At 34.5% G+C, this 12275-nt stretch overlaps 2 protein-coding genes across 3 annotated transcripts; one reads left to right on the forward strand and one right to left on the reverse strand.

The window, feature by feature from the left end:
* Positions 1 to 245: 245 nt before the first annotated feature.
* LOC132030054 (uncharacterized) lies at positions 246 to 4085 on the forward strand. 2 transcript variants are annotated; one of them, XM_059419524.1, is made up of 4 exons: positions 246 to 1213; positions 3089 to 3144; positions 3233 to 3425; positions 3623 to 4085. In XM_059419524.1, exons 1-4 carry the CDS (start codon positions 482 to 484, stop codon positions 3977 to 3979), a joined length of 1338 nt encoding a protein of 445 aa, XP_059275507.1. In that variant the 5' UTR covers positions 246 to 481; the 3' UTR covers positions 3980 to 4085. The 2 variants fall into 2 exon arrangements, with proteins under 2 accessions (XP_059275507.1, XP_059275508.1); XM_059419525.1 differs by having other exon boundaries at positions 254 to 1213; positions 3626 to 4085.
* Positions 4086 to 7373: 3288 nt separating this feature from the next.
* LOC132030055 (acyl-CoA-binding protein) lies at positions 7374 to 10555 on the reverse strand. The gene is made up of 4 exons (XM_059419526.1): positions 10383 to 10555; positions 7888 to 8005; positions 7722 to 7784; positions 7374 to 7635 (listed from the first exon to the last, which is right to left on the reverse strand). The coding sequence occupies exons 1-4, from the start codon at positions 10392 to 10394 to the stop codon at positions 7556 to 7558; spliced, it is 273 nt and encodes a 90-aa protein (XP_059275509.1). The 5' UTR covers positions 10395 to 10555; the 3' UTR covers positions 7374 to 7555.
* Between the last annotated feature and the right edge of the window lie 1720 nt (positions 10556 to 12275).

Raw genomic sequence — 12275 nt, forward strand, 5'->3', positions numbered from 1 at the left:
TTGTATAAGAATTAAAAAAGTTTTGATGGTTTTCACAACTTATGGGGTTTCTATGTCTATCAAAAAAATATAACTTAAAAAATTCAAATTGCATGTCCAAATAAAACTTTAAAACTCAATGAATGTTGCCAAATCTCTCGGTCTCTAGTAATAATAAGCGAAAGGCGATTCTTTAGGCTATTCCATAAATTTTATCTCATAATTTCAAATCATGTCCAAATGACTCCTGAAATGTTGGTTCTTATCCACTTTCATCTTTTCACTTCAATCCCAAAAACCTTTCTAACAACTTTTGCAAAAACAAGAAAAAGGACTAACTAGCAAAAGAAGACCACAAACAAAAGGTCACATGGGGAGAGAGCTCAAGCCTGAAGTGACTTTTTGAGTGGAAATCACCAAAACCAAAAACCAAACCAGAAAGGTGAACTCAAAAAGCAAACCTCAAAAATCTCCCCACACTGAAGACAACTTTCCAACACTAATGGCTGCACAAGAAGAACAACAAGAAAAACAAGAAAACCCCATTTCACCTTTCTCTTTAGAACCCAACAAAAACCACTTTGAGAAGATTTTCTCCTCATATTTGGGTGTAAGTTTTGCTATCTTTCTTGGGGTTTTACCAAGAAATGCAATTTCTTTAGTTCCAAGACTTCAAAACCGCAACAAGGAGCTAACTTTTCAGCTCATTGAGACAGAAGAACAGTTAAAGCAGTTACTTTTTAGGAGAAAAGAGGATTCAAAGGCAAATGCAAGAGTTGTAGAAATCTTTGCAAGTCATAGACATTCTTGGCAACAAGAAGAGAAGAGGTTGTTGCAACAGATTGATGAGTGTGATGAAGAGATTGCAGAGTTAAGAGGGAGAGCTGAACAGTTTGAGAAAATGGAAAGTGAGTTAAGGGCTAATATTGATGAGCTTAAAAGGGAGATCAGTGAAAGAGATGAAATGTTGAATTTTATGAGTAGAAGGGGTGGTTGTGAGATGGAAAATAGTACTAGTGGAGATGGTAATATTGGAGATTGTTATGCTGAAATGGGTTTGAGGTTTGGGAAAGTTGGGTTATCAGAAGGGGGGATGGGAGAGTGTTATTTGGGTAATGGGATACCTAATGCTGAGCAAATGAGTAATGTTTATGGACAAAGTAATAATGGGTTTAACTCAGAATACTTGAATTCTGCTTCTAAGTTTTGGGCTGAAAAAGCTAGTCCTTGGCAGGTATGATTTGTTCATTCTTTTTTGGGGACTTTTTGTTCTTTATAGTTGTTGTTATAATGTGGTAAAAAGACACAAAGTCTTTGCTAGAATGATCTTCATGTAGGGAAAAAATAGGATGAACTTTGATTAGTTTGTCCCCTTTGTGTTTGTCTTATATTTTGTTTTCCAATTTCTATGGTGGTACTTAGGAAAAAGATGCTTCTTTTATTGACTATCTGATATGCTTTGTTCAACTCTTTTGCTTTTAGTGTTCCACTATTTGTTCTTTATCCTTTTCTTTTGCAGTTTTCTTGGTTTTGGAGGTTGATTTTTGTATATAATAACTATTTGATGAACTAAATGAGCCATTGCAATGTAGATGAACAAAATTAAGTCAAAGAAGTTGAATAAGAATTTGGCTGAAGTAATATTGGCCAATGATGTAGAAAAGATAACAGAGTTCTCGGTGAAGTACAGAGCGGTATGAACCTTCTTCACATACCTGAAAATTTCACAGGAATATCCAGTTCTAATTGTTTCTGATAAAGCTGAAATGAAGGTTTATTCAGGAGTAGTTCAGTGCCAAATTCAAATTGAATTGTATAATGGTTACATTCTGAGATGCTTATTAATGAAATCTGTAGTTTAGTGTCCTCAGTTTATCTCCTACTTGTCTTATGCTTTGTCTTTATTGTTGAAAGTCATGTCTCTATTCTACATAATTTTGATTGGTTTGTTGATCTTCTTGGTGGTTACTGAAAGTTCAGACTACCCAGGATATGGTTCTGTTTACTGAAGATTATAACTCAGTACTCACCTTAACTGTTCATTTTACCCTATACTGGTGTTATGGACCACTTCTTGAAAACCAGGTCATTGTTTCGTATTTTTCTTCTTTCACCTTTTTCGTCCTATTAGAGGTTTGCAATTCTAGCTTCAAGAATGGTCCCCTTTAGTTAAATAGTTTGCTCGAAAAAATGTATGTGAATTAACTCCACCCGAACTCTTTCTTCTGTATCGAGGATCATCGAAATAAGCAAGAATACTATTTCGTCGGAAAATACCATGTTTTATTGGCATAGAACACCGACCTTAATGCCATCCATTTAGATATCCCCTTCGGTTGGGAAGTTCAACGATAATCTGGTTAAAAATGGATCCTTATATCAGCAAAGGATTGTCAGTTATCAGTCAACATCTAATCAATCTGTTATGTTTCTGTTTAAGATTCATCAACCTCAATGGAAAGATGTCCTTTCCCTTTCTTATTGCAAGTTGTATCTTGTCTTGTCTGTCTCTGGATTTTATTTTCGTACAACGTCATCTTTGGTAATACTTTATATATTATCAATTTAAGCAAGTTCCTCCAATGAAACATTTTGCCTATACTTGGTGAATATGCCAAGTTTGGAGTTTGGACTAGATAGAGATCACACAATCAATTTGTGCCTGCTATTTTTTTCTTTCCTGAGAATGAAACCGCAGAATAGATTTTGATTTTCTTAACCTTGGTACAGGGACACCCTTTTCATTGATCACAATCCGGAGGAAAATTGAGGCATTTCACTCTTTAGTCTTCAACTTAAATAGAAAGGCCAAAGAAAACATATGACAACCTGTAAAATAAACCTACCTGTTAGTTGATCTATGCCTTGTGAGCTGGTAATGGATAAAGTCGGATTTACAAGGGTTAGGACAAAAAGAGAAATAAATGAAAAATTCAAAATGCTTAAATTCTAGTTTCAAGCTTGGAGGGGAGAGAGGTGAGGTTCTTTTGACTCTTATTCAGCTTCTTCCTGTTATGTGAGTCGGCGGACCTATCTTAGTAAATAACCAGCTTGGTAGTTAGGTGGCGATTATCTTTGGTTCTTAAGAAAATGTATTTTCTCAATGCAGGATGTGCAATATGATTCTGCCGATTCACTTCACCATTTAAAGCATTTTGTAGCAAGGTAAACATTCTGTGTTTAGAGAAACGCTTAGATGTTTGCATTTTGATGTTGAGGCAACTAACTAGGGTGATTGCTTTTGCTTTCCCAGAAGGGAGGCCCCTTGGAAGGTAGATGGTGAATCAACAGGAGTCTCCTCCAAACTAAAGTTACTTGAGCAGGAGCTACTGAATTTGGAAAAAATTGGGAAGACAGATTCATCTAAGGTACCATCATCAACGCGGAAGCAGGTGAAGAGATACCAAGCTCTTGCTGGCAAGATCGATGATCTATGCAGAAGAATGGTAATAATTACAAGCTCATTGCTTAAAAATTTAGTACATGGATTTGAAAGCTTATTGTATGCATGCTTAGGTTTCTCCAAAAATTCTCCAAAAATGGACAGTATGTTTTTTTTTTTTTTTTTTTTTTTTACTCAAAAGAAATCGAAATCAAGAAATACTTATAACAAGCATACTGCTGATAATGATATCCCTCTTAGCAGCAGGCGAGTGACCCTTGTGAAGCCACGCTTAGTCCTGAGTTCCGGACCCAAAGACAGACGGAATTTTTGCTTGAAGCATTTCGACTCCAGCAGCGTGCATCTGAAACTGGTCAGAAGCTGACGGTACTACAAACTGATAGCGGAAAGAATTATTACGGGAACGAGTTTGAAGGTCAAGCCCAACTAGCTACCAAGCGATCCTTTGACTCCATCCGAAACAACTTAAAAGAAATCCAACGGAATTTAGAGATATGGCTGGCCAGAATTATTGGGGATCTTGAGGGAATCCTTTCCCGAGATGGTGCTTCTCGTGTAAGGGATTATTATATATCTAGATATCCTTTTGGTCAATAATTATGTGTTAACAGGCTCAGTAAAATCATGATTGAAAATATAGTCTTTTTTGATGAATTTGTCCTCCGTGCTAATGAAATGATGTATAGCTCCTTTATGTTAACAAGATGTGTCAAGATGGGCAATGACTTCTTTCCAACTGAATGCACAATATGAGGGTGACAAGTCCACTATGCACATAAATTTGCTTCACAGAAGCAAACTATTAATGCTAACTAGGTACTAAAAGAGCATGAAGATTTTTCACTGAATTATTGCTGGATGTCACTATTCCTCATCTGGATGCTTATCATTTACTAGTTTCATTGGTCCTGGTCTTTCTGCATTAAACAGTTTCCCTGGCTTGAAAGGTATGGTATGGTCCTAAGCAACTGGAAAATGTTTTAAGAAATCTGGCAAACACTAGTGGACCAGTGCTTCACTTAGATTAGAGTATCTGATTTCTGAACTCAATTTTAGTGTCTAGCGATTTCTTTTAATGGCTACTTTAATTTAATTTTAAGTTTTCTTCCCTATCATATGAATTCCTTGAAGTTGTAGAACTAATGAATTTTTTAAGATACTTTTAGGTCAGGCAGTTCACGTTACCTTTAGAATTTAATTTGTGAGTTTAAATTTCTCACAAGGTTTGGAAGTCAAATCTTAAATGGAAAAGGGTCAAATATACCCCTGCACTATTAGAAAAGGGTTAAATATACCCTTCGTTATATTTTGAGTTTAAATATACCCTTTCCGTTGTACTTTGGGTCTAAATATACCCCTCTGTTATACTTTGAGTTTAAATATACCCTTCCTCCATTAAAATTGTTCAAGGTGGACATGAGATCTGACGTGGCGCTGACAACTCGGTGAGGTAGACACCACATGGCATGCCACCTCACCACCCTAACCCATTTGCCCCTCTCCTCCCCTTCTTCTTCCATCACTAGTAGTGAGTCACTACCATCTCATCCCCTTCACAACCTTTGCCACGATTAGCATCACCCCTAGTAAATCACTACATGGACCAAACGCTGGTAGATTCCCGCAGCATTGAATGTTTGCAAGACTACTGTTGCAACCTACAAAATAAAATAAAAAATTTAAAAAAATTCAAGCAATTTGCAGAACATACACATAAGTAAGGATATGGTTTAACTAATTTGTGGATATGGTTTAACTAATTTGTCCTCTATAATATGTTCTTTTATTTAATTAATTTTACGGCAAAGGCTCAAATATGCCCCTGAACTATATGAAATTGCACATATTTGCCCGTCGTTAAAAGGTTGGTGCAAAGATGCCCCTAACGTTTTTTTTTTTGGCTATATATGCCCTTGAGTTAACGGAAAATATTGGAGGGCATATTTGTTCAGTTTCGCATAGTATAGGGGCATATTTGATCCATTGAAATTCCTGAATATTATGGCACAAATAGTTCTCAGATTTTTTTGTAGTGCACTTTATGCTAGCCAATGATTTATTGCAACTGCATTTTGAAACTCCACACTTATCGTACAACCCCTCACTTTTCTCTCTTATTCTTTCACTTGTTTATGAAATGTCGGAAGCTTCGAGTTCTTCAAATAGTTGTGGAAGGGTTTGTGGATGTGGAGTTGTGGAAGGGTTTGTGGACGTGGAGTTACTGCACTCCATCTCACTTTTGGACTTCAAATAATTCTACTAAATTTTGATTATGTGTGAAATTCGCGAAAGGGCCAAACCACATTGAATGTTATGTAAGAAACCGTATAAATGCTTAAAATGTGATACTCTTTCTATTATTATTATAAAAAATTTTACCCTTTGCGGGAGACATTTTTTCATGTGTCATAAGTCTAATGTAAGTTATCTCCTATTTTATGTTTATGTTTTATTGCGGCAATTGTTGCATCCATTATCGTGTAGATATTGGGACTGAGAAGACGAAAAATATCCAGAAAGAACTATCCAGATCATCAAAAAATTGAAAAATAAAAATGGTATTATCATTAGTAAAAAAATCTTTTGAAAAGGGGAAATGGTGCTCTTGTTTGTGAATACAATCTTTAAAAGATGGTTGTAATTGCATCTGCTCTTTTAGTTGTATAATTTTGATGTAATGCAATGGTGGATGGATTGTAATTACAAATATTTTTTTATGTTTTGGAATGCAATGATATTTTGTGCCATAATATTCAGGAATTTCAATGGATCAAATATGCCCCTATACTATGCGAAACTGAACAAATATGCCCTCCAATATTTTTCGTTAACTCAAGGGCATATATAGCCAAAAAAAAAAAAAAAAAAAAAAAAAAACGTTAGGGGCATCTTTGCACCAACCTTTTAACGACGGGCAAATATGTGCAATTTCGTATAGTTTAGAGGCATATTTGAGCCTTTGCCGTTAATTTTATAAACATCTTTTTTTTCAAGAAAAACATTTTCATCTCCTCTATTTCAAAAATACGGTGAAGTTGCTTATACTCCTATTCTTCTTTCGTGTATCATCAACGAAGATGAAATTCTGTCGAATTTACCTCCTGCAAGGTATCTAATTTTGCTCGTTATATGCAAATTCAAATATATTACATACATAAGTTCCTTGTTAATATCTGTGTCATAGTTTTACTTCACATAGATCATGTATTTGCGCCGAAAATGTTTTTTTTTTTTTTTTTTAATAAGAGATGATTTAAATGTTGGTGGCTAATGACATGGTGTGGTGGTTGTAATAGTGACAAAGGTTGTGAAGGGGGAGGACATGGTGGTGAATCACTGTAGTGATGGAAGAAGAAGGGAAGAGGGGTAAATGGGTTAGAGTGGTGAGGTGGCATGTACGCGTGGTGTTATGCCACCTCACCGAATATACGTCACGTCGATCTACGCATCTACGTCCATCTTGGATAATTTTAATGAAGGAAGGGTATATTTAAACCCAAAGTATAACAGAGGGGTATATTTGAACCCAAAATATAACGAAAAGGGTATATTTAAACTCAAAATATAACGAGGGATATATTTAACTCTTTTCTAATAATACAGGGTATATTTGGCCCTTTTCCGAATCTTAAACGGACCTGAAAGTATTTGTAAGCATTTGAAGAAAGCGTTACAACGTTGATTAACCACTTTCATAAGATCGGAAAATTAAATAAATACTCAAAATATTACTGTAGGCGATTTCTGTCTTCCCTGCCTAGCCTCGGTGGACAAACTACTCATGCCGAACGAAGAGTTAAACTCAGGAGGTGGTGGACATGAGTTCAAAAACTAAGAATTGTTGGCTGAGCTTATCAGTTTATCAAACTGTCTTATAACTTAAAAGTCATAAATTAAACATCCCTTATGATTTTAAAGTTTATAAACATTTTTAGTTTGGCTAAATCATACAGTGCAACCAGGTTTTAACCAAGCTGTCAATTACTCCATATACAGAAACTAAATTCAAACTCTTTTTTGTTTTTTGGTTTATTGATAGAAAGTTCAAACATAACTTATAGCAGTGTTCTTTTGCAGCCTGTAAAAGCATACACCTGCTGTAACATCAAACAAGCCATTGGAAAATAAGATTACATAGTCCAATAAGAATTTAACAACGTAGATGGCAGAGCCTTATGCTGAAGCAGCAGCTTCTTCCAGCAACTGTTTCACCTTGGTGATATAGTCGTTCATAGCTTCGTCAGTGGATTTTCCTGCCATAGATGCACAGTGCAGTTAGTTGTGTTTCTCGTACAGCTAAGACAAAAGGAAGTCAATCTGAAAACTGTAGATCACATACCTTCAACAGCCTTCCATGCGTCCCACTTTGCTCTGTCCCTCATGTTGAACATACCAGGACGGCCTGCCCATAAATAAGAATGTATGTAAGAACAAAACAAAGCTAGTTTGAGACATGAAGCACAAGTAGATCAGTATGATCAGGACATTTCAAGCATAATACTCACTCGTGTTGACATTGCCAACAGTAGATTGCTTGAAAAGCCCGTAAAGAATAAGCTTGTTCTCGTTGGAGGTACTCTCTGGCAATGTCTTAGCTTTCTCAGCGTGCGCTTCAAATTCCTCCTGAAACCCAAATATTTCAGTAAAAGGTGTGACTAGCAGTGGATGCAAAGTTTAACTTTCAGGTATTTCCTAATGATAAACTAAGGATGTAACCCACCACCTTAATAGTGGACATGAAGAGAGTTGGTGGTTCAACAAAAGAAAGTATATGGAAATCTATGATACAAATTAGTCTGCTTTAATGGTGTCAATTAAGAGTTTGCAATTCAGGGTATCAATTATGTATGTTCGAAATCATTGGTGGACTCGTTCGCGGTTAGTCCAAAGAGTATCTGCAAAATGTTAGACGAGAGAAGCATGACAAACATTCCTCAGCATAGTAAAAGACTCTGCTGGCCAACAATTTGCTTCCTCCATGTTACAAAAAAGAAAATTTGAGTGAGAATTATGTGTTTTTCTGTTCTTCATCATAGAACTTGACTTATGATATCATTTTTGAGGAATGCCAGGTGGAACTGAAGGGATCACCTTCTTTCTTCTGCTCTTCTAGAAATGCTACCTTTTATACATCAAGGTGAAGCACCAGAAACAACTTTAGGTAATGTGTTATTACCCTCAGATTTTTGTTAACTGCTTTGGCCCGTCTGTTACCCTATGATTCAACCATAATCCAGCTCTACATTTCTATGCTTTAACCACCAAAGTTTAGGCTAGTGTACTTCTAAGTAGCAAGGCGACTGGCCAACCAACAGTTGTTCTAGTCACTTAAAAGTAGAACACAAAATTACAGCCACTAGGTTATGAACAGCAGAAAGAAATCAAAGCCAGGCTGAACACAAAATGGGGCATTTCTTTCCTTCCTTTTCCCAATATAAGAAACATGGAGGGGCAACGATAGGTTTTCGACCAGGGAATGTAAACTAGTTCCCACACCAGGCCGGGGGGGGCTCAATATGATCGGTGGCCTAAAGCCAACTTTAACGGGAGACCTTATTGACCTTATTTTTTCTGCTCAATATTTTTTAAAAGAAATATTAACCTATAAATCTGTTATAGGTAAAAATTATGCCTCATCCTCTCTTAACTAGAGGTTTCGGGTTCGCGCTTTATAATAAAAAATATCTTGCTAAGGAGCCCTTCCCTCTCTAATTGATCTTGCGTGTCTCGAAATCGAGCTAATTGGAAAATTCAATAAGGTAGCGAACATTGGATGAAAAAAAAAATGGGGCCTCCAAAATTTTGGGGCCTAAAGCCCCAGCTTTAGTGGCTTGGCCCTCTGGCCGGCCCTGCACCAGGCAATCGATAACAGGGATAAGTAAAAGCAAAAAGCTGTTGCTAGAGGATCTTCAATTTTTGTTGGATTGTTTACACAGAAGTTGGTCCATGTAGCATCATATAAATTCGAGAAACAGCATTTTGTGCATCACCTAACATTATGGAAATGCACATAAATTAATAGTTCATTCTGATTCTAAGGTTTCATATTTCACTAAATGGTTTTCCGTGGATTTAATCATTGACATAAGCTTCAAAAGGATACATCATATTTATAGCCAATAATATCAACAATCTCAAAAACCGACTCCCATAAAATGAAATCTTCAAAAAATTGTTGAAATTATGGACTACTTTTGGGCCATAAACAACACATCATTGACTAGGATACGCCTTTTAAGAAGGCCAAAAAATGTAACACACAAATTCCTACTCACGAGTGACGAGTGATCAGGGTATGGTTCATCTGCCATTGCATCAGGACTAATTTTATCTAATTCGGTGCTTAAATCGCGATCAACAACAACAACAACAACATACCCAAAATATTCCCACAAGTGGGGTCTGGGGAGGGTAGACCAGTAGAGTGTATGCAGACCTTACCGTACCTTAAGAGGTCGAAAGGCTATTTCCAATAGACCCTCAGGCTCAAGAAAAGGGTATTTCAAAGAAGGTCAGGCAAGAATTAACAGAAGTAAAGAGGTCATCGCAAAGTACAATAGAAAGCATAACAAAGCATTATGTAAAAAAGAAACAGTTACTACAGCAGTGCTTAAATCACAATCATTAGCATAAATCTTTTAACAAGGCCAAAAATGTACTGCATCCTAACCACTGTATAAACTACTAAACAAGAACTCTTAAAACATCAATTACGCCAATAGATCAAACCAAGTCATTAAAAATTCATTATATAACAACCAATCATTGAATCCACAAAAACACTGAAAGAAAGATCAAAACCACATGAAAACTACAGATCCACAAACCCAATTGAACAATACTAATATAACACAAAACCCATAATTAAAACAAAAATTTATCTCAAAAAAACCCCATTTCACAGCTCAAAAGATTAATTTTCAGTGACCAACTGCAAACAAGATCAATATACACTAGAAGAAAAACAGAATTGTAAAGGATGCTTAAGATATTTAATTACCTTCAAAGCCATGTCGGTAAATCTGATCTACTTAGCTTGATAAAACGCAAGAAAATTGGAGAATAAGAGCTGTGTGATTGTGATGGGAATTCAAGAACAAGGGTGACTATTTATATAGTCGGAGTACAAGCATAGGAAATAACGTAAATATTCGGTTATGATAATATTTATTACAAGTTACTGTGTATGGTTGCACCGTTCAAGTTGGGTCACTTACTAGTGGGGTCTAAAATATGGTGTGGACCTAGATGCCATGTGAGGTTTACAACATATACACTCCCTCTGTTTTATTTGCTTCTGTTTTTCAATTTACGGGAACCTATTACTATTTAAGAGTACACGAGGTGCTACTTTGATCATATTATTCTTACTTTTTAAAAAAAAATTATTTGAATTATAAATTATCATGATTTATAGTATTTTTTATATAGTTTCTAAATATATAAATTTTATTTTTACAAATTTGAAAAATATATGTCGAAATTCATAGTTAAAGTTATAAAATTGACTCTTGTACTTCGAAAAGGTTCACATAAATTAAAATGAAGGGAGTACTATTTATATAACAACATATTCCGTGTAATTTCACAGCGAAATATGAGAGACTTTAACCATATATGTGCAAGTAGAGAGGCATACTCGATATTTATATCTAACAACATACCCAGTTTGATAATTATATAAATAAGAAATTCAATATTTATATCAAATTAATAATTAATTAAATTAGTATATATTCTCACTTTATTAAAACAATTAATCATGACAAGTTAATATGATTTGATGTATGCGTGCTAAGTGTCTTTTATATCCCCTTTTCCTTTGCGAGCCCTTTCTCATATTCTTTCCTTTTCTCAATAGACCCTTTTTCATATTCAGATTCTTTTTTATTGACTTTTTTCTTTTAGAGATAAGGGCCAAAACACACCCTAACTATCACTTTTTTTTAGTTTCATACCTATATTATTATAAGATTGAGAAAACTACTTAAGCTATCATTATCTAGTTTGTGCACACACCTGAACTAAATGTGTGAATTCACTCTCCAAAAGGCAAGTGAAGCTGAAATTTTCTCAAAAAATTTGTCCACATGGCATAAGTAATCTTTATGGTGGCACCTATATGGAAATTAAAAAATAATATTTTTTTATAAAAAAAATTGTATATTTTTTTAAAAAAAACTGCATTATTTTTTTTTTAAATGAGCATTTTTTAAAAACAAATATGGATTTTAAAAAAAAAATCTGAAGAAAAAATAATTTTTTTAAAAAAAAATCAAAAAATTTAGAAAATCAGAAAAAAATGATTTTAAAAAATGGAAAAGTTGATGTGAAGACTAAATAATCAGTTTTCTTATTTTTTTTAAAAAAAATAACTTTTCCATTTTTTAAATTATTTTCTTATTTTCTATAATTTTTGATATTTTTTTACAGAAATTATTATTTTTCAGTTTTTTTTTTAAAACAAATAGTTTTTTTTTTTTTTAATTTTCATGTAGGTGCCATTGTAACATTATTTATCCACATGGACAAAACTTGGCGACATTTTTATATAAAATGGAGAGTGTAGATCACATGCCATTCAAGAATAATTTGAGGTGTGTTTTGCATACTAGATAGTGATAGTTTAGGTAATTTTCTCAACCTTATGATAGTTTAGGTATGAAACTCAAAAAACAGTGATAGTTGGGGTGTGTTTTTGACCCTTATCTCCTTTTTTTTTTATTTAAGAAACATTAACTGCAAATAAATTTTAGTTTGTGTAATTTAAACAGTTTCCGCACATTGCAAGTGTACCTCATATTCGAGTATAAAATTTTATGAAACAATATAAGTATTACTAAAGATGCATTATAAAATAAAAATAAAGGAAAAAAATGCAAGGGCCTAATGT

The sequence above is a fragment of the Lycium ferocissimum genome, chromosome 9, assembly GCF_029784015.1.
Source record: "Lycium ferocissimum isolate CSIRO_LF1 chromosome 9, AGI_CSIRO_Lferr_CH_V1, whole genome shotgun sequence".
NCBI classification, from domain to species: domain Eukaryota; kingdom Viridiplantae; phylum Streptophyta; class Magnoliopsida; order Solanales; family Solanaceae; genus Lycium; species Lycium ferocissimum.